The following is a 22,810-nucleotide window of genomic DNA, read 5'->3' on the forward strand; positions in this document are numbered from 1 at the left end:
GCCAACGAAAACTCCCCACCTCATAAATAAAGATCTTCAAATGCGGCTTTGGAGAACGCAACCACAGTGAGCAATTAGCAGGCAGAAGCGTATAATTCAGCCACCCGTTAAAAACCACTGAAGCTCATTTTGAAAGAGAACGTTCACCAACATTCCGGGCCCGGCAGGCGGCGGCCTGTGCAGGCCACACGTGACGACGCAGGTTATGCTGTAAATGAGGATGAGGACAGCCAGAAAGTGTAGCTTGATTCCCATGATTTCTAAGGCTAGCAAACATGCCTTGACTGTCCATTCTAAGCCAGTCATGGTGATGAATCTAGGGGTATTTCCTTCCACTTAGGCATCATACCACCTCATTATTTTTCAACTCCCACCCCCTCTAGTTTGTCACTCTGCTCAGGCTTGCTGAGCCCACCACGCGACAGATAGAAAGCTTCACAAAGGGTGACGGATGCTCGCTGATGCACAGGCGACTCGCCGTGCTCACAAACACCAGGCCCAGGTGACACGCCTCTGCCATCAGCACACCTTCCGCAAAGCCCCGCATCAAAGACATGTTTTCCCATCAACATTCGATAGCGTTTTATAAGCACGTGCACTTTCTTCCTTTTCTGGCCTGCATGAAATTTAATATCAGATTATCCATTTGTCATTTCAATCTATCACTCGGCAAGCCTTTCTGCCTTTGAGTTGTGCATCCCTCACCTCTTCGCCGTCAGCTTGTGGCCATAGATTCATTCAAGAAGCCGTCCAGGTCACAGTGGCTGACCTCTCTGAACAAACATTTTCCGTGTTTCTTCTTCTGCTTCCCTAAGAGGCGCCATTAGTTTTGCTCATCTCTACTGAACATGATTTTTACGACACAGCAACATTTCAAGTTTTCCACATTAATCTTCGTTTCACTTCTCGAAATACTTAGGCAGACAGCATTGCTAAGACATCACTGATGGGGACTTCCTTTTCTCTTTCACTGCTGTCCACTCAGAGCCAACTCTAAAGAAATCAGGTGTTTCTGCTCTGAACAGCTGAACGCTGGAAGAAAAGTCTAAAAGGCGGGCCTAGTAATTCCTAGTGTCTTAGCGTAAACACTGAGACACGCAGTGAAGGCACAGAAATCTGTCTGTCTGTCTGTCACACCTACAATCTTAAATAAAAATTTTTAAATCTATTTTCTTATCCATGAGTTCAAAGATGTCTGAGACCAAACGGGAAACGAAAATAAAACACGTGTATAATCCTAGCCAATTTGCCAAAGCAAACACACACACGTACAGAATCGACACCCAGGGGTGCCGTGGTACTCACCCCGCAGCCCAGGCCGTCGCCCCCTTCGCAAGTGACTTTCCTCTGTTGGGGCTCGGGCAGCAGCCCGGCCCCGCAGCCAGGCCGGGGGCACAGCACGCCCCCCATCTGCAGCACGCACTCCTCGGCGCCGTACTGCTGGTACCGGTTGTACTGCGAAAGGGAAAGCGAGCTTTTAAAATGGTAACGTCAAGTCTGCGGCCGCGCCGCCCTGAACGCGCGCCATCCCGGCTGGGCTCGGAAGCTCAGCAGGGGCGGGCCTGCTTAGTCCTTGGATGGGAGACCACCTAGGAAGACCGGGTGCCATAGGCATAAAAAAAAAAAATAAAAAAATAAAGGGATTGCTAAGCTGACAAGGTCCTTGCAATCTATGAGGTCGACCAAGGGTTGCCTCGCCTAAAATGGTAACATATCTGCTAAGATGTGCAGCCCAAACGTCCACAGTTGGTGGTGTGTGGGTTGTCTTGTTCATCCGTTTTAGTGAAAAAATGAGGCGGGTGGATAAGTTCGGTCTAGCACCCAGGAAGTCTCCAATTCCACGGGCGAGACAGAAGCGTTATTTATCCTTTGTATTTCTACAGATCTGTCCCCGCCCGCCGCACCAAATAGATTTTTCAAAGTTTTTTTTTTTTTTTAAATACTTGTTCCACCAACTTTATTTAATAGTCTTAATTCATACAGCTTTTAGGGAATGTACCAATATTTCAAGTTATAGACACTCATCATGATTCATTAACAATCTCATCAAGTAGGATATTTTCATGCTTTTCTTCAGGAGCCTGTAGGTTTTTAAAACCATTTTGAAGATAGGTCCCAATATTCCACCCCGCAGTAACTGTTAGCAGCCCACACGATATCACTGAGCATATGTGGCTTGATGAAGAAGAGACTAATGCTAAAAAGGAAAAATTGCCTTTCACTATCATTCTTCTTCTTAAGGCACGATTTCTTCTGTCTCTGACTTTTGTTCTTTGCTGCCACTGTTTGGCTCACTTCCCTTTAATGGTTTCCCCAGCCTGCAGAATAAAACCCAGACTCCATGCTACCGTTTTCGAGGTCTTCCTGGTTGCAGCCCTGAGTTACTGCTTCTGCATTATTCGATCATATTCTCCTCTAGCCGAGGATCAAGTCGAATGGATTAGCGCCGCTATTAGTTAATTGATGCAACATTTATTGAAAGCCACTCCGTGCCAGAACAGTACTTATAGGTGCTGAGGATACAGCAGTGAACACAACAGAGATCTCCGCTCCCATCCATGAGACTATAACAATAAATACCGAAAGGTAACTGTATAGTGTTTCAGATGGTGACGTGTGGGAGGGAGAAAGAAAAAACAGCCGAGACAGATTCCAGGGAAGATGGGGATTACGATTTCAAATAGGTGATTAGGGAATAGGGGATGCATTATAAAGAAGGTACATTTAAGCGAACATCTGAAAGAGATTAGGAAAGCAAGCATGTGGCCACCTGGAGGGATAAGCTTTCCCAGCCAGAGAGACAGCACTAGAAAGGTCCAGAGGCCAAAACCCGCTGGGTGCATTTAAGGTGCATCAAAGAGGCTTGTGCAGCAGAGGCAGAGCAGCGGGTGGGGAAGTAATAGAAAATGAAGCCAGAGAGTTAGTGGGTACCTAGGATGCAGAGGCCGCCGAAGGCCATTTTAAGAGCTCTGGCTGTTATTCTGACAGATATGGGGACCACTGGAGACATTTGAGCTGTGGAGTGACACACTTTGACTAATCTTTTTGAGACAGCCATCTGGCTGATATGTTCAGAATAGGCTCTTGGGGATGAGGAAAAAAGCAGGAAGCAGAGAGGTAGGTAGAACGTTATTTCAGCAATCTGCCTGAGAGATGGCAGTGTCTTGAACCCGGAAGCCGGTGTCTGAGTTCAGGATGTATTTTTAAGGTAGAAATGACAACATTTTTAGGCTTATTGCATACGTGGTATGAAAAAAAACTTGTCAAGCACGAGTGTAATGTTTTTCCTTGAGAAAATGAAATGGGGAGAGGTAGAGGGGAGGAGATGGGGGGAGAGAGAGAGAATATTATTGAGTTGGAAAGATTTGCAAGAAGAAAGTTGTGTTTATTTAGGAAGTTGGAGACAAAAATCATTATTTTTATTGTGCTCATATGTAGTTTGATGGCGTGTCACACAGCTAAGTCGAAATGCTGAGTAGCTAGTGGGATACATGGGTTTGGAGTTTAGGTGAAAGGTGTGGGTTTGAAGTCACACGTGCATGCAGAGCTGGGAGGGGATGGGTGAGCATCAGGCCTACTATCCATTTTCTTATTTTTCTGGCCCCAGGAAAGAAAGAAAGATAACTTGGTCCCATTCCCTTGTAAACATGCTAACGGTACCTTCATACAACAGCATTTACTAGAAAAGAGTTCTTATCTATGGAATATTTAGCAGGACATACTTGGTCTGTGATGGCCTATGATAAACAAACGAGATATGTGAATTTATAGGAAAAGGCTCTCTGAAAACTGTCATGAGCTAGGCAATTATCAAGGGATAAAAATGAAGATATCTTATCAAGTGGTGCATGAGGAGACAGTGTATATAACAGAGATTTCACATGAGTGATCATTTTGTGAACTTCTCAGAGGTCTTATTTCTTAAATCTTGCCTGGAGTACAACCCGATATGCCAAGAAAGGAACTGGGAGCCGTGTTAAGTGACAGAGGAGGAGATGGCTGTTTGTGCTGGATGCGTTCACGAAGCTGAAGAGGGGGCGACCCCAGATCTCACTGCGCGCTCTCCGCGCGGCCCGCTCCCCTTGCCTGTACTCGTAGCTCCCGAATTCAGCGCGCCTCGTCCACAGTTGGTACCCAATAAATAGTTGTAGAATGGATTAATGAAATCTTACTCCATTAAGTGTCAATTAATTAAAGAATTCTAATAAAATAATCGGTGGCATTGGCGGTTGATAACAGAGTGATGTAGGATGGTTTTACCTACATAAACTGTTTTTCTATTTTAAATAAATTGCTCTTAAGTAATTGGCTATCTGCTGATTTGGTGATAGATTGTTTACCTATTTAATTTAGCTAAGCAATTTTACTACTATGACAATAACTTTTTATCTAGGAAGACGTTGACCTAATGGACAAAGTCCCATCACACTGCAGAAATTCTTGCTGACTGCATCTGTGGTGGTCTCAAATACTGATGGAGCATGCAAGTCCACGTTCCTCCTTCTGTTCATTAGCTAAAGAATTTATAAGAAAGGGCCTCGTTATATTCATTCTATTTATGATACATTCAGGAGCATCTGAACATATAATTCCCTTTCTAAAGGAAGACAAATATTTTAACTTATATGCCTGGTAATTTTTGATGATTAAAAAGTAGACAGAACATCTGAAATAAAACCTATTTTATTTCAGATGTTCTGAATATAACATCTGAATACATTACTTTTTTTATTTTTTTTTTAACATTGAATACATTACTTTTTTTATTTTTTTTTTAACATTGTCAAATTTATGAGAAAGTCATTGGACGGAGAGCTAAAATGTGCTAGAAGTCACAGGACATTTAACACCGCCGGGAAGTAATTCAGACAGGTAGTTATACATTTGTCATCAGCAGAGGCCCTTATTTAGTTCTCTTCAAGATACGACCCACACGTCCAGAGATTCCTTTCAACCACTTAGGCGCAAAGTTGAGAGGGCACGAAAGAATTCTATTATATATTTATTGGAGAGTTGTGACAAATTAGCACTATGTAGAACAGAACGTATTCATTCGAGTGTAGCATGTATCCGATCGTGGTGATTAATGAACTCCGAGGGGCGCAAAGGAACCAACCCTGACCCGCTGATACTCCTGTTATTTCCGAAGGCTTTTTTCCTTATCAATATTGGATAGCATTTTATAAACAGAACTAACTTGGAGGAATGTGAATTATTTGTAATGTGACTGGGTCAGTATGGAATCCACTCTCGGGTGAGCCCCAAAGCAACAAATTCTCTACAAAATCACTTATGCATTGTTTGTCTCTGGATCACAGTGAGTGTGTGTGCGCTTGTGCATGTACCTGCCAACTTACGCTGTTTAAGCTATGTCAGTTGGCAAGTGTCCAGACATTCTTCCGTATCTGGATTATCCATAGACAAATAACTAAGATAATTTAGAGTTGACAACATAATATCTGCAAAAAGTTTTGAAAAAATAAATGTTAATATTAATGAGTCATACTACTCTGCACCTAAGGGGAAAAAAAATTCCTCTATTTCATCAGTAAAAATGCATTCTGTTAGTGTGACCTATTTGGGTAAAATCTGGAACTCATTGCTATGGTTTATGTTTTATTTATTTGGGGAGCAAATTATTCAGTCTTTATGTGTATGCTCATAGATTCTCTTAAGAACAGGAAAGAACCATTTTAAAGTATAAAATTCATAGAAGTTTCAATAAACTTGTATTTTAAGAATCTGAATAATGAGTCATGGGAAAGTATAATCGAATAGAGGTCGTTGTTTGGTGGTCTGTAGGTCATTAGAAAGAGTTGGGTTGGGCAGAATATTGTTCTGTAACGAAGCAAAGCTCACAGGTTCGAGCCCCAGATGGTTTGGCCAGCCTCCCCAATCCTCCTGGCCACCGGCTGCACGGTAAATACGGCCAATCACCGAGGGAGGGATCGGGCTGGGAAGGAGCTGGGCCTTAGTACCCCAACCGGGAGAACGTTCAGAAGGCCTGTCCTATGCGGGAGACACCCGCAGCATCATCGTGATGTTTAATTCGCACGTTTTGGAGAAAAGAAAGCAAGGAGGAACCTCGATTTTGAAACTGCAAGAAACGTGAAGTACAGGGGAACCGGGTACAGCCGAAACCCGAGGAAACTGGCAAACGTTCTGTCAGAATGAGTCACGGCTTGTCAGCAGCCCAGGAGCTGCGCGCAGCCTTCCCAACCCTCTGCGAGCAGGGAGGAGGCTGTTCTCCTTCTGTCGTGGAATTTTCCAGATGATCCTTTTGGGGGCACTCAGGTACAGCTACAAAAGCAACCCCCATACGGGATACAGCCTGTCCTGCTCCTCCCCCTCAAATTCTGGCTGCTGTTAAGCCTTAGCACGAGCACGTGGGAGTGACCCGGGTCCTCCCGCTTAACCCCATGGAGCAGACACTGTTCACTGAATTGCTACCCTGTGCCAAGGGCCCGTGCCAACACCGCCTACGCCGTTCATCCCCCATCCCCCCGCAAAGTAATAGGCGAGGCCACCGAGTCACCGAGAAGTCGCCAGTCCCCTCTGGGCTCCACACGGGCGGGCGGGGAACCCACAAGCCCACCTCGGAACGCAGGGCCTGGGTCTAACGGCGGCCCCTCCCCCATGCCACGCCTCCTCCACTTCCTTCCTTCCTTTCTTCCTCCTTTTACTAAAAAAACAAATCTCAGTCATGTTTCAGAAACTAACGAGAAAGTGCATTACAGCACTTCCTCTTTGGATTAAAACATCTAAAATAACTTTATAGAGGAGCGCAAACTTCTGATTAATCCATGTCTTCGTGCTACGTGGCAGATGCTCTATTGTCTAGACGGATTTAGAATTCGTTTTTAAAAAAACACCTCCTTCGATGTTCAGAAATCTTCGTCTTATTTTTCTTCATTTGCAGGTAGTTAGCCCCAAGGGTGTTGGTGACAGCCTCTGTGGGGTGCCTGCCACACTGCTGTTTGTACTCTCTGTTCTGTTGCTAATAATGTTTTCTTCACCCTGGACATCTGTCGTGGACTGATGAAGTAAACTGGCTAGAGAAAGGGCAGGACCTTGTTCACTGCAGAGGAAAACAATCATTAGGAAGCTGAAAGCAAACGTAAGGAGAAAATAGATCAAACGACTAAAATATAATTAGAGCAACAGACTGTGTCCTGGATTGCAATTTATGAATTTTTTTCTTTTTCAGATGTTTCTGAAGTCAGGATGCCAAAAAGGATCTCAACTTGCAATGGCTGTGGAATCTTCCAGAAAGGAGGTCGAAACCAATTGGCTCCTTTGTTTCTTCTCCAAGGACTTCGTTGCTACGAGTTCAGTCTATTGATGGAGTATAAATAGTATTTAAATCAGAAGCATTTTAGCGTAGCACTGAACATTTGCAACTTATGCTTCAATTCTATTCACGGAAATTCTAGGAGATGGCTGTTTCTTCCTTTTCTACAAATGGAAAAGCCAAATAAGAGAGTGACTAAAACGACCGTCCAAGGGCACTTCTAAAACCCATTAATATAAAATTTTCATTTCGGCAAGTAATATAAGTTGTCTTAAGCATCCAGAGAGAGCCAGAGAGTTTCACTGGCTCCTGGCGAGGCCACCCACCCTCGTGGGCGCAATGGTGGGGCCTCAGGCCACCCTTTGTCAGGATTCCACTAGGTTTTGTCACGTATCATCAGGATAGAAATATCCGTGACTGATGTGTCCTGTTTATATGAGTCACCAACGAGGTCCCTGGCTTTTGTCCAGTGTGACCCCCACCCCAGGCACAGCTCCATACTCCCCTTTTCTCTACCCCATCCTTCGGCTGCCCCAGCTCCCGCCCCTGAGCTTGAGGGGCACGAGGTCAGTCGGTGGGAACTGGCCTGTGACTTCGGTCTACTCCCCCAACGTCTTCTTCATGCTTTTCCATCACGGAAACTGGCTCGTGCCTGAGGACACTACTTCCCCTTTGGCCCCTGAAACGTCTTGGCGGCACCTGCTTTGTGCCACCGAGCGTTGCTCTGCGGTGCCCCACGTGGAACGGTTTTCCTTTCTCCCGCGTCCCTCCAGCTCCGAGTTTCGAAGCCTCGGGCCCCACTGTGTCTTCTCTAGCAGTCGGCTCACACCCACCTCCCTCTGCCCCTCCATGCTCTTTCCCGTCCCCGCCCCACGTCTCGAAGCTTCAGTTCTTGACACGCCGTAGCTCTGGTGACGATTCTGGAGGGTCTCAGGGCCCACATGGGCGACGCTTCCCACACGCTGGCTCCCCAAGTCCACGACCTCAACCTCTCTGGTCCTCTCGTCCTCCATCCCCTCAGCCACCCACATTCCCGGTCCTCCCCGACCTTGTCATCGCACCGCCTCCGTGACCTCAGGGCCAAGCATCTCATTCTTTGGCCAACACCTACTTTTCCAGATAAACTCTTCCAGTACCCAAACTCCAAAAGTCCTCTGAACCCACCGGGAGCTGTACCCAGTGGATCGTACCCCTCTTCTCCCCACAATCCCTCTCTCCCCGCCCCGCGTCTCCCCAGCTGGACCTCGCGCCCGTCCTCACGCCCACTCCTGCGGTCGCCCTCACGCCCTTTGTCTTGCTCTTGTTCTTGTTTTATCTGGAGAGCTGGTTAAACCGCACTCGGCCTCTTCGACACCTGCGCTTACGCAGCTGCACGTGACAGAAAAACGCCCAGTGTTCGCTCTCATACCAAATTCATCCATTTCCTAAGTTTATTCACTCCCTCCACCCCAAAGGACATGTTCATTACCCTCTCCCTGTGAAACTCTTTTCCCGTCTCTGCTCCCAGCTGCTGACTTTGCTTCCGATTTCACTGGAAAAGAGAAACAACCAGCAAAAACCCTCCGACGTTTGCTGCCTTCCCCGCTGCAAGCGGGTGGAGCCGCCGCAGGCCAAGCTTACACTCCAAGGCTGTATCGAGGACATCGCCCCATCTCCTCCCTTCCTTCTGCACCAGCAGCCTCCCCACGCTCCCCTCGACATGGAAACACGATGCATATTTTTCCATAAAAGAGAACATTTTCTCGACCCCCACGCGCCCCCTCTCCCAGCGACCTCGTCCACTTTGCTGCCCTGTACAGCTAAGCTCCTCGAATTCTGTGCTTGCTCTGTCCCGTTTCTTCCCACCTTATTCCAACGATCCCTTCTATTTTATAAAAACGCCCTTTCCGTAACATAAGCACTACGCGCAGTGACTTCGCAGCCTCTGAACCTGCTTCGTCTCCACCTGGAAACCCCCTGCCCAGACGCTTATGTTTCTCCATCACGGCGACGAGCATCTAACATGACAGATCGGGAACGTGTCCGCGTGCATATAACACAACCCCGCTTCCCCCAGTTAGAATGTGAGCCCGACAAGGATTTCTTCTTTCTCGCTCTCTGTAACCGAGAACGAGACACGGCACACGAGTGGGTGCTCAGTAAGTATCTGCCGAATGAAGCGGGGAGAAGGAAGCACAGTTGTTTTAGGAAAAATAGATCAATATTGCTGTGACACACTGCGTGGCCGTGTCGTACAGCTAATCGGAGTAATATCGATTTCGATTATGGATGGATTCGATGCCTAGGAGAATGCAAAGTGGCCTGAATTTTATGTAAATCTAAGGAGATGATAGCAGTTGGCTTCTCTCCCTACTAATCACCCAATGACTCTAAAGCAAACATGAAAATAATTTGTAAATATTGGTCCAAGTTAGAAGAGAGAGGGCTCCATTGTCTCAGCAGAAATATCGGGGTGTCAGTGGGCGATTCCTGCCTTAGGAAATCTCTCAGGCTTTCACAGGAAAATGGCGGAGATAAAGATGTTTTCATAAATATGCACATTTGGGGGAGTTGGTTCTCCACCCTTACCTGCAATGGAGGATAATTAATTTTGTTTGTGTTTGAATAAACGCTTATGCCTGCTCTTCTGGAAATCTGCGGTATGAAAATATGGAGGAGGCGCACTGTGTGTAACTTGTCGATTCAAGGAGCTAGAAGTGATCTAGCTGTTTATCTGCCCCTAATGAACCTCTTTCTGTTTTTAACCTCGAGTTGGGAATGGACAGTCCAACTTTGCAACATGCCCATAGCAAAGGAAAACACACAAACCAAAACTCATCTACGAGACGGGGCTGCCACACCCCCACTGGCACATTCTCTGCTGAGTTGGCAAAGACGATCTTTGGGGAAAAAGTCAGTAAGAGGGTATAAGGTAGGTCAGCCACGAAGCTGTCAGCTACTTGGTGTATTTCAAGGATAACTTGACGTAAAGATTTGACATTATAATATGGAGTCTGTAATTCCATATGAGGATTAAGAGATTTATTTTTAAGCAGTCAAAAGTATATGCGTGCATGTGTGTGTATATATTATTTACAAATATATATATACCTTATATATTATTTAGCAACCCAGAATTATTTACTTAGCATATCTATTTAAAATCTGACAGGTCTCACTGAGCACAACACAGAATTTAAATAATCTACTTTAAATGGGACACGCTTTGTATATAAGTCACATACTCCTGTCCGTAGAGAAATGCAGCTGCTGTAAAAGGCAGACAGCACACACCAGGTACAGAACCTGGTGGAAGAGATTCGTATTCACCCGCAGACATCGAGTCAGGGTTGCCTGTGACGGCTGGTCCCTTGGGCGTAATTCATCCCAGACGGATCTGTTTGCTAAGCTGCCACTACACTACGTAGTACCTGCTCACTGCTGGCGTCTGAGGCAAACCGCGCTGGCAGACAGCAGATGTACGAATCAGCGACCTGTCAGGTCTGACGGATAAAAGAGGAAGGGTCCCCTCACGCACATCTCCGGTGTGGCTTTCTCCCCGACTTTGGGGGCCGAGGGTCAGGAGACACTCTGCCTCTCTGCCGGGAGCCCCGCCCCTCGCGCGAGTGTCTTTCGCGACCCCCTGGAGTGGCCTTGGAGAAGCGGACTCACCTGCTCTTCTCCGAGAATCCTGAAGTGATGGAGCTCCTTAACCAGGGAGTCGGGGCAGCCGGCTGCGGGGGAGACAATGACACACGTTACTCTCCTTCTCTGCGGCGACGCGTCCTGACGCACAGTTATGACCCCACACCCAGTGTCCCCGCAGTTTGGGAGGCCGCAAACGCCTTCCTGCAAAACGCCCCCAACGAAGCACAGGGGGCCAGGTGCCCCGGGGCGCCCTGGCTGCTGCCTGGTCCCATCCTGGGGACGAGGGGAATGAGGGGTGGGGGCCAGGCCTCTTCTCCCCTTCTGGAGTGACCTGGCCTTTGCGGAGCCCTAGGACACCGGGTCAGTTCTGCCCACCATGTTAATTTGCCCTAAGAAACAGCCAGGATTTTGCGAGGCCAGATGGCACGTGAGCGAGTGTAGCTTCACTTCACTTATTTGTCACAGGCTGTTTTCTCTCCCTCCAGGCCAGGGTCCTGCACGTGGGGTCAAGGCAGCCGATGACTCGTCTTCACAGGATTTGGCTGAAGTTTGGACCTTGCCTGGTTCTTCCAGGAGGCTTTGTCAAGACCATAAAGATCCTGCATTTCAGGTGGGAAAGGGCGTCTCATGGAAAGGACCTGGGAAGAGAGCCATGACAGGCCTGGCGCCCGTCACCTTCTGTCTGCTCAGTTGATGGGAGTCTATTCAAGCTTTTGCCTGTTTTCTCTTCAGTGTAAAAAGAAATGAGTAAATAACCGCCCCCTTATATATATATATATATAGAGTATATGTTCACACACACACAGACACATACACACACTCCAGTACATGTCCAGTTATCATTTAAAATAGAATATTGCACAGTATTAGTGGGTAGTCATTTATAATGTTAACTCTGGAAACAAAATGAATATGAAAACCTGTTTCTTTGAGATAAGATCTATGCATCACATAATCTATTGAAGTATCTCCTAAGAAACTGGGTTGGACCCAAACTACCAGAGCCATCTCTGTGTGGCTTCTCCCGTCACTCAGCGTTGGGACGTAAGACGTCCTGAGGGCGTTTGTCTGGGGAGGGCAGGCTGGGGCGGGAGGTCTTCACGGGGGTGAGGGAATCATCCTTTGCAGAAGAGATTAGATTTGTTCTTTATTCTAGAAGGTGCTATTCAAAGCAACAGGCAAAAATTACAGTGGTAGATTTTGGTCCAGCATAAAGAAATTTCTAACTTAAAAATGGAACACATTGCCTTATAAGCTAGTAACTGGAGGTTTTCGGACATAGGCTAAATGACTATGCAGGACACTCTAGAGATAAATTTGACAGGGTTAGTTCCAATTCTGAAGTTCTGGGGCCATGTAAAATGCTGAAACAGTTTTGGCTCTTGAAATTTTATTTGATATAGTCCTCGCTATTATACTATTTATACGCTGAGAAAGAAGTTCATAAAATATTCAGTAAGGTAGCACGAAAGATTTAGAAATATGTAAACAGGTGACGTCGCTGCCTGACGTGAGTCCATGAAAATGAATGGAATTCCCGAGGGAAATGTTTCGGTGAACAATGTAGTCCATGAATTGCAAGGGATACGTCCAGCATCGTAAGGGAGGAGAGCCAGGTCCCCAGCATCGCAAGAGGCACGTGAGCTGTGCTTCTCCAACTGGAGGCCGCCGAGACCTGCGGTCTGCAGGATCTTTCTGAGAAGTTCGTTTCAGAGTTGCTATTCTGGTGATTATCTCAACAGTTAGGAAAATGATACTGTGGACCATTTTGCTTGGCTGCAAGTCAACAAAAAACCACTGTGGAGATTCAGCCCCACGCCCGTTCTCGCGTGTTAGGTCGCCCGGGAGCACGGAGTCGTATTTTAGTTTTGTGAAACTCATGAAGAAAGAACGAGGCAGAGAGGATTCCGGGGGTGCACCCCTGACAGGCGAGGGCCCCGCGGTCTGGCACCAAGTGTCTGAGGGGACGGTGACATGAGGGTGAGGTGCCAGTGCAGGGTGGCAGGCACGTGAGATCGGAAGCCCCTGGCCAGTCGGTCAGGGCCCCGTGCGTCTCAGGCAAAGGTTTAGTTTCAGTAAGATGACAGCGTCTGCAAGCTGCTTTTTGCCCCGTGACTGTGGTTTAAAAAAATGGCCGTGAGTTAGATTTTGCATATGAAAATGCCATAGGTTCCGAATTTCACATACTACATAATTTTAACCCTCAAACCAATAACATTAGTCTGATTAACCTGAGCGCACTTCTTGTCTTTGGGGGAGAAAATATACTCCTGTAGAGGCATTAAAAATCTATATACAACAACAACAAACACCAAACAAATTTGAGGTGCAAAGCGTTCGTCATGGTGTGACTATGATAAACTGAACGAGAAGGGACAAGGAGCACAGGCTTCCTTGGGTGGTGGGGCTGGTCTTTCATCATCCTGCTCTTCCAAAAAAGTGAACACATTCGACGTGAATGTGCTAGCATGTGCATAAAGCTCACATCGATGACAACTCAATAAATCGACTTAAAAAGCATTCGAGGTCCATGTGTATGGCACGTATCACTATTCCCACTATGTGTCTAGTTTTTTTGTTAGTATCTGCTTTTCCTACCCCGAAAACAGGCTCTGTGAGGACAGGGACTTGCCTGAGGACAGCGGTCTGCTCGCTGCTTTATCAAGGACAGGGGGACTAGCACAGCGTCCCCTAGAAGGGCAGCACTCAACAAACACGTGCCGAATGAATAAATAGAGCGGGGGAGGGTCACTGCCTTCGGGTTACCACACACGAGGGCACTGGGAAACAGATGACTCGACAAGTCTGGGTAGTTATTTAAGGGCCTGGGAGTGAAAGTCTATTTGCCCTCAAGCCAGTTTTTCGAGATCTCGGAAATGAATTATTTTATATTTTAAGTGCAAGGTTTAATTTTCAAACGCAAAATATTAGTATACCGCTATTCGAGCAAGAAAGGGTTCTTTAAAAGTTCCATTTCCTACCGGCCTTGTGAAAATAACTCTGATTTTTAACAAGAGCAGAGCTCTGTTGTCAATGGGACATGGAGGCCAGGTCTGCCGACCTGACTCTGATTGAGACCAGCCCGTGGAAATGGCAAAATGCTTTCCTTCAGACAGCCAGATAGCGACCAACGGCAATCTGATGATTCCGTTTGTATCCATGACAATCAGACCTAATTCTTCTATTTTATGGACTTGCTGGCATTTAATTTCTTCAAAGATTAAAGGTACATTTATGATACACGGTCATGTATTAAAGAATGAAAATATCTTAGTTTTCAAAGAACTATTACTGTCTCCAGACCTGCTTCTCTCTTAGTACAGAACTCCCTTCTGCATTGTCCCAACAGTGCGCTATAGACTCCGTCACTTCCACTGACAGGTTTCAGGGGATCAGGGGACCAGCTCAAAATGCTGCTGGAATTATGAAGCGTTCTTGTTAGAAGGATATTTCTAGATACGAGTCCTAGTTTGCGGAGAGAGCAATCGTATCGAATCATTTTAGGCCTTTATTAAGCTTCTCCTTTTTGGGATAAATACGCATTTGCCTGAAACGATGTGTAAGACACGTGAGAATTCGTAGGCAGCGTCCACGCGGTCATTTCCTTCCCTCTCTTCGTAGATCTGACCTTTCTGTTCAAACCTGGTACTCAGGAGGTCTCCCGTTTATTTGTCGAGGCCGCATTTACTCCTGTGTTTAGCGTCAGGCAGGTGACCAGTTGCTGGGGAGCCTGAGGGGCATGAGACAGACCGAGTCTCTGTGACCTCAGGGCGCTTCGTTCCGAGGAGGTTTTGAGAGGTTTGCTCTCATCGTTTGAAGGTCAGGCTTTTGGGATGAAAGGTCTCACTCTTGCCGCGTTCGCTTCTTCATCCACCTCTGACACCACACTGATGGGTTTCTTTGCACCCTCTCGATAAAGCGTCCCATAATGCCCACTCCGCGTGCAGGACCCCATAGCTAGGTCTAGCCCTCGACGCGCCGCCTACCTCGTTGGCCCGGGGAAAGTAAAACAACATGTCATTTGTCTGAACACTTAAAAGTTATAAGTCAAACTAAAAACTGTTCAACCGAAATGTTTCACCCTCTTACTTTGACACATACCCCTGTGCAAGGCTCCGGAGGGTGGTGATTTAGGCCGCTTAGGCCCTGAGCGGTCTGCTCCTGAATATGGCTATATGGGACAGCTGGACCTGGTCCCCGCCCAGCCCACCTCCTGGAAGGGTGCAGCCCCAGATTCCAGCTCCACAGCCCAGCCCCCCGCACGAGTGACCCCTCGGCCACTGCCTTCAGGAAGACACAGCCTGTTACGAGCCTCGGGGCGGAAGTCCGAGGTCCCAGCTCTCCAGGAACCCAGGAAGCTGCTCGGGTCCTGTGGGCCCCTCTGGGGAGGGGTGCGGGTGGAGGACAGGGAGGGTCCCAGGGCAGGGCCCGTCTTGCTGCCAGAGGCCCTCGCCCAGCCCCGTTCTCTTTCGCCTCCCTGCAGGTCAGCCCGCCACCCTTAAAGCAGTGCTCCGCGGAGCCGCGGCCGCTCTCCTCCGTTCCTCTGCTTCTCCATCTTCGTTGCCCTGTCCTTCCCCTTCCTGTCATCAAGCACGGGCCCGTCTTCCTCCGTCTCCAACGGCGGCCCGACTTTTGCACCTCGAGGTCCAACTATCACTTTAAAGAAGTTTCACGATGAGCCGTCATCCCTCAAAAACGACACCCCCGCATTCGGATTCGGTGACGCGGAGTTGGCTATTAATGATTCCATTTGGCTTTCGACGTGCTCGCATTATTATTATTTAGTTTTTTTGTAGTCGATGGCCAAAACTGATTTCAAACCCATTGCTTTTCAAGTTCTGAGATTCGCTCTTTCCTCCTTTCGAAAAGCTATGAAAACGATCCGTCTGTAGAACCCTGACCTCTGACCGTCCCCTACGGTGCCTCCAAATTCCCGGCAGGGACTCTGAGGTCACACACAAGAGCTCTGGAAGTCTAAGGGCGTTGACGCATTCGCGTGCTCCGCCTTCTGGGCTCGTTCCGGTCACGTGTCCTCGGTCACGTGTTCCTCCTCAAACTGCCTGTTCTGTTTTCTAACGTGGAACATGTTCCCTTCGCCCGGGAAGGCAGGGCAACGGGAAGCAGGGGCTTCTCCGCCCGCTGACACTGTGCTGAACTCTTTGGCGAGGGCCTCTTCTCCTACTGCCGTTTCCCTATTTTTTCTTGTCCCTGAACCAGCTTTAAAAGCCCGTTTGGTTCTCTGGGCATTTAGACGACGATTTCATCTCGCTCTGGGCTTATGCTGATGATACGCTCACAGGTTTGTGCCCTACTATTGCTCCCGGTTATCTCTGCATCTCTTATCACTCATCTCTTGTTGATTTCTGAAAACCCGAGCTCGCCGTAAATAAAAATGAGTTGCCCGTTTGGCATTAAAATGAATAAGAAATTTTTTTTAAAAAAAACCATTTGAAGACAGAATTGAATCTGTTTTTATAAAGGCTACCTTTAAAACTGTTTTTTTTTTTCCCCCAGTTAGAATCTGTAATCAACATTTAATTTCATTCTGCTCCCATATGTACAGACTTTTACAATCTCATTGGGGATCTCCTCAGGAAAATACATTATCAGCTTGTGGGGCAATCCCACAATCACTGATAGCTGTTAAAAAGACCAAAAAACAAAACACCTTTGGGGGATTAACTGAACTATAACTTTTTCGGAAAGCTTTGACTGCATTTCTTCAGCAGCTGTCCAGTGAAGTAGGGGTCACTCATTTAGAAAATACATCCCATCGAAAAGCATTAAAAACCACATGAGTCTTCAATTGCTATTTTTTCCTTTTAGTCTCCTTGCAAATCATCACGGGGCAACGGTGATGTACGTGAGTTCTATGGGAATCTGTGAGCACTCAGGCTTGGGATCAAAACTGAAATGGATTTCAGCTCTCTGATGTGTCACTGGCACTGGCCATGACACAGATAATCTGCAATGTGCAGACTGCGGCTTTTGGTGTGAAACGCTCTGAGGATTACTTTCTCTCTTGGCTATGGCTTAGAGTCCCTAACGCAGTCTTGACGATTACAGTTACCTCCGATTTTCCCTCTAAGTCTGACTTTGAAACAGAAACTGGCTAATGATGAAACAGCATCAGAAATAAATGTGATTCCACGTGACTGAAGACAATGCAGCCAAACACTGAATAACTACATTTAATCACAAGCCGAAACAGGGCAGGGCACACGTGCAGGCTGGGTCTGTAATGGGTTTCATGAGCTCCTGTCCACTCCAGTTAAGCCAGATTAGTAAGTGTCTCCAGCCACTCCTGAATTAGACTGAGAGTCAGGCATTAAGAGTATCCATGGAAAATTCGTTAAGACATCTTGACTGAGCAATTATATTCAAAGTCAGCCGCAGGACTTTACGTAATCAAATTCAAAGCATTATCACTTCGATGAATAAAACCAAGCTTATCTTCATAATGTCTCTCTGATAGGTTTTTATTTATGTCTACAAAGGACTATTGACACATTCTTTTTCAAGAGCCAATACTTGATAAGTGTTAAACCGGTTAAAAAGAATCTTGAAGTTAGTCCCCTTTTACCTGGCAATTTCACTTGGAGGTATACACTAGAGAGAAACTTACAATTATATAAGGAGATATTTACAAGAGCATTTCCTGTAACAGTTTTTGTAATCATAGCAACAATAAAAGAAAACATCTGACGTGACCATCAAGAGAAGAGACAAAATCCTTCAAGAAGCACCCACGTGCACCCACTTCGTGCCAGGCACTATTAGGGCCCTCGGGTTAGTGCAGAAACAAAAACAGATGAAAATCCCTTCTTGGAGTTTGTTTTCTAAGGGCGAGAGACAATAAAAATCAACTAATGAATAGATACATTGTGTAATGTTTTAGAAGCTGATGAGCACTATGTCAAAAAGAAAAAAAAAAGAACAGTTTAAGGGGATGAGAGCAGGCTGGGATGACTTTAAATAAAGGGTTCAGAGTATTTCTTATTGCGGAATGACATTTTAGCGAAGACTAGTAGGAAGTGAGTTAAGAATTAGCCAGGGCGAAATGTATCAAATAGACAAATCTCCAAAACATAAAGTTAAGAAAAATGCTGTCACAGTTTATGCATAGTGCGATGCCATTTATACGGTTTATAGATCCCATTAAACAATATGGATACGTACGATTATATTGAGTATAAAAAATGCAGGCGAATGCTCAACACCAAATTGAGGGAAAGCAGAGAGTGGAGTGAGATCGTAGTGAAGGGGAGGGATGCTGTACAGCTGTCTTTAAAGTTTATCTAATTATTAAAAAAGCTAACATTTCTGTAACATTGTAGACGAAACACTCTTCTCAGTGCTTCACCTATAATAATGTGTAATAATTCATGTAATCTACAACTGTACAAAATAAGTATTATCATCATCCACATTTTACAGATGATGAGACAGAGACATCTGAAGCAGGGTGGAAGCAGAGACTGACGAAGCTGGGTGGTGGGTGTTCGTGATGTTATTTTCTGTAGCTAATCGTTTGCTTGTAACTTTGAAATAGAAAATCTACACGAAAACTCAAAGGTATTTATAAAGACAACTTTGAAAAAAAATTGAACAAAAATTCAAGAACTTACACATCTGGGTTTATAGTTATCATGGACATACATGAGCATGCATGCAATTTGAAAGAGGGACATCTTCTAATATAACTATTGTATTCATAAGCATGCTTATCTGAGTAGGACAGCATAAAAGTCTTTATATTTTGTAGCTTTAAGAATAGGCTACAAAGAAGCCATAAATATTAATGATTCAGTTTCTCACTTACAGGTGAGGCAGTTATTATCTAAGAAGCACAAAAAGCTTCTTTTCTGAGCTCAAAATAGTGTATTATGCTGAAATGTTTATGATTTCATAATTCAGATGCACACTGAAATTTTCTGGTTCATCGTAGCTGCTGTATTAATCCAAATGTCTCTTCTTAGTTGACTCCTAGTGGCTGTGAGGTGATTTGCCTTCCGATGAGCTACCACAGAAGAATAAGTCTCATTGATAATGGGACACAATCAGAAATTTGTCAGGTGTTTTTATTTCACTAATAATAAGAAGTGACTTCTAACCCGACAAATCACTACTCTTCACGGAATGACTTTTCTGTGTGTATCTGCTGTGCCTGAGAAAGCAAAAGTGAATCAACCAGGCAGAGGCTCTGTCTTCATGAAGCTTGCTGAAGAAATGACATGCAGATCAACAAACCAGACGACTGGAGAAACAGACTGTGGTGGTTGGTTTACCCCAGTGAGCATGCAGAGAGCAATCAAGAAAATTCTTCTTAAAAAAAAAAAAAAAGAAAGAAGAAAAGGAGGAGAAATGGAATCAAAAGCTGGAGGCTGGAAGCACCACGTGCGTTTGGGGAAAGCGAGCAGCTGTCTGGGAGCAGACGAGGCTGAACCCACCAGCATCCAAATAGCTTAACTACTGGGGCTGAGGACCGAGACTTGTTTGTTCCAGAAAAATCCTGCCTTGGAAGATAAGCTTGTGACGCTGTAATCACTTCACTGTTTTGCTTCGAGATGGTCCTGCATATAATTTAACCAGTTTGCTCCTCGGAGCCGCTGTCTCTTTTAACAGAACAACAGACTGCTCACCTGGGCACCGGCACACTCATCATACGACAGTTTTCTTGTCGAGGCTCCTTTCAAAGTCCTTGTCTCCCTGTATCCACCCATCCCCCAAGTACTGGATCGTGAATCCAGCTCAGTTCCAATCAGTTTCCCACACGAAAGATCTTCCCCCATGGCTGGAGCCCAGATCCTCCCACCCTGTAAATCCCGACCCCCGCTTTCTGTAGCAGCCCCCCTCGACTGTCCCTGTGGCGCAGCCTCTCACGGCTGCACGTCTCCCCACTCTGCTCCACCAGCAGACCTTCTGGTGGCCACTTGGGAGAACTGACGCAGAGGACACGAAAGGGAAGACGGGAAATAGAGAAACAGAAAATTAAACGTGCTTAACATTTTTCTCATTTTTATATTGTTATGATGTCAAAACAATCCTGAAAATTAGAACAGTATATTCTCTGTGTATCTTTTTTGGTACTTTGCCTTCTGTATGTCATGAAACTCTGCCTTTGTAATTGACTTATATCTGAATGTTTTTTACTTTAAATTTCTGGAGGGTGGATATCTTCATCATCCAGCGTGCCGCAGATTAGACATTTAATTTGGATGGTCAACACACGTGAGTGGCCACCGGGTGTGCGAGGGTCTCAGGTGAGAAGTGACCCCAGTCCCCTGCTCTCAGAAGTTCACTCTTGGTCGAAACAAGAGAAGGCAGAGGGGGAAGTAACGGAGAGGTGACTTTGTCACGTTTTAAGTGAAGAGAACGTGTTTTCCCACAGACTGTGGTGGTTGGTTTACCCCAGTGAGCATGTCTATGTCTGGTTGACATTATGGGGACAAAGAGCCTGGGGGATTACAATCCCTGAGCAAATCCTCTCGGACTAGAGACTCGGGGCATGCACACCGTCTCTGATAAAGCCCGGGGGAGGAGGGTTTCGTAGGTCAGCTGGGTGACTGATTATCATGGTTAAATTAGTGAGGTTTCTTTAGAGTAAAACCGTCCTGAGTCCCAAATGATTCGTGTGCACACACGCCGACGGAGCATGCCCTGTTCCTAACCCGAATGCTCCTTCTGGTGATAGGACGTGTTCTTTACACGGGACTTCCTTGTGACACGTTTAGGCGCTCCTACTAAATTCGAGAACATCAATAATATCCAAAACAATGTTAAAGAAATACATGTTATTGGACTTTAAGAATTGGTGTAATTCTAAAGGGTCCTTAAAGATGAGGTGGAAGGATCGTTTAAGGGATAAAGTGGACGGGGTGTGGGTCAGAAAAGAGTTTATCTTTTTATTAGTAATTAACGGGACTCCATTTCTAATTTTTTTTTATTTTAAATTTTAGTAATTTCTCTGATTCCTCTAGTGCTATCCATTCTGTTTCTTTCACTCATCTTAGTGTGGGCATAATTGCATTCGTTACTGAAAGGCATATTTCAAATTCTAAAAAAATAATTTTTAAGTACTGTAAGTACTGCTATTTAGATTCATCACTGATTTTACATAGATAAGATCTTTAAAGTATGCACGCTGATGTGAGCTACATTTGAAAGAGAAGAGATAAATAAGAAAATTCAACTTAAAGGGCAAATAAGGGGGAAAAAAACCCATACGGCTTCAGCTATAAGATTGATCATACTACGGTTTGTTGCCCAGATCTTTACATTCTCCCCCGTGAAAATTAGTAATCCTTCTTTATTTTAAGTAGCCGAAATGGCTAAATATGAGTAATTCTCATCTGCCAGCAGAGTTACGCGAACGAGTCCTCATTGCTATTCACATTTCGAAGTGCAGCATTCGCAAGGCTAATGCGGCCCTTCTCACAGATTCGGCCCGTTTGTGGTCACCACACGAGCAGCTGGCAGAGACCGGGGTCCATCGGCATCTGTGCCACTCCCGTGACTGCACCAGGGCCTGACGACGAGCCATGGCAGACGGTGAACTCCAGCTGTTCCGACGTGTCTACCCCCATGAGAGAATGGTTTACGGACTGCTGGCTTTAAGTACTTGTCAGCTAGAAAGTAAAAATTAATCGATTCTGATATAGTCAGTGTTTCAAAGCTCAAGATTATCTTACTGAAGACCCTCATCCATCGGCACTGCCCTTAGAGAAGTTCTTACACGCACCGACTTTTATTTTGAGAACTTTCATAGATTTGCATGAAGCTACTCTAAGGAGAAAGCGTCATCCAAGAGGTGATTTTCATACCTTCGTGCGGTCACTTTGGTCTAAGTTCATAAACTGTTGGCGTCTGCTCTGTTTGCTGTCTTTGCGTTTTGGTAATTTGGTGACTTTACAAGTGTCAAAGAACTATCATACCTAATCAGCGCAAAAGCACGGGATGTCTTTTGAGTGCTGAGCGAGAAGAGGCCCGTGACATCTGCCATCTGAAAACAGAGTTCACGTGATAATGGAGAGGAAATGACAAGCTCGGCACCGTCTGAGCCGCTGGGGAGGGCTCTGGGGAGCACCGTGCCGAGGCCGGCGAGCGGGCGTGAGAGACGGGAAACGGGCCGGAGCAGTGGGTGGCACCTGTGGCCGGGATGCTGACTCAGAAGGTGGGACTTTGTGGGCTGCAGAAGTGTGAGTCAGACCATCAGCGTGCAGTGGGCTGGGGCCCTGGGAGGCTGGGGCCCTGGGTAGCTGGGGAGTGCCCACGTATGGGAAGGGATTCCTTCTCATGGCTCCCGGCTTTAGAACGGATTAAGCTGCTCTATTTGGAAAACAATCAGCCAGCAAGGAGGAGGCTCGGACGGGCCCATCCAACGGCCACGTGGCGGGGATGCTCGTGAGGGTTACGGGTTCTGATGCTCTTAGTCACTTTAGATGCACAGGAAAAAATTCAGAAAACACACTGCCTTTAAGTACCTGCCTCATCTTGTCATGAGTAGCACCTGCCTGCTACTGCCTCCGTGACTCACTAACAGTTACTTGGGGAAGATTTAAAAGGAGGTAACTCACCTTCCATATTTTTTTATCGTTCACTGTTATTCTCACTACAGTTTTTAAGTAGGAGACAAAAGCCAACAGCATATTTATAAAAGAAATAATGAACTGTCACCCGGATATACTTAACTCAACTCAGATTCATTCATTCAACTAACGTTTATTGCCATGCGTTGTTTTATGTGCCGGGGACACGGCAGTGAATGAGACAGAGGAGGCCCCGCCCTCATGACCCCTGCAGTCCACGTGGGCGAGCGGACGAGGAGTGAGCACATAACGGCGTGTCAACCGTGGGCGAGTACTATGCGACACGCGACGGCGGCGATGGTGA

At 46.1% G+C, this 22,810-nt stretch overlaps 1 protein-coding gene across 4 annotated transcripts in view; it reads right to left on the reverse strand.

Annotated features, from left to right (window-relative positions):
- Positions 1-22,810, reverse strand: part of PRKN (parkin RBR E3 ubiquitin protein ligase) — a 1,016,620-nt gene that overhangs the window by 147,086 nt on the left and 846,724 nt on the right. For all 4 annotated transcript variants that reach the window (XM_039881217.1, XM_039881221.1, XM_039881234.1 and 1 more), the window contains 2 exons: positions 10,943-11,004; positions 1,306-1,455 (listed from right to left, as the gene is read on the reverse strand). In XM_039881217.1, the coding sequence (XP_039737151.1) occupies positions 1,306-1,455; positions 10,943-11,004 (212 nt within the window). The remainder of the gene's footprint in view (positions 1-1,305; positions 1,456-10,942; positions 11,005-22,810) is intronic.

The sequence above is a fragment of the Pteropus medius genome, unplaced genomic scaffold (genome assembly GCF_902729225.1).
Source record: "Pteropus medius unplaced genomic scaffold, Ma_sr-lr_union100, whole genome shotgun sequence".
Lineage (NCBI taxonomy): Eukaryota > Metazoa > Chordata > Mammalia > Chiroptera > Pteropodidae > Pteropus > Pteropus medius.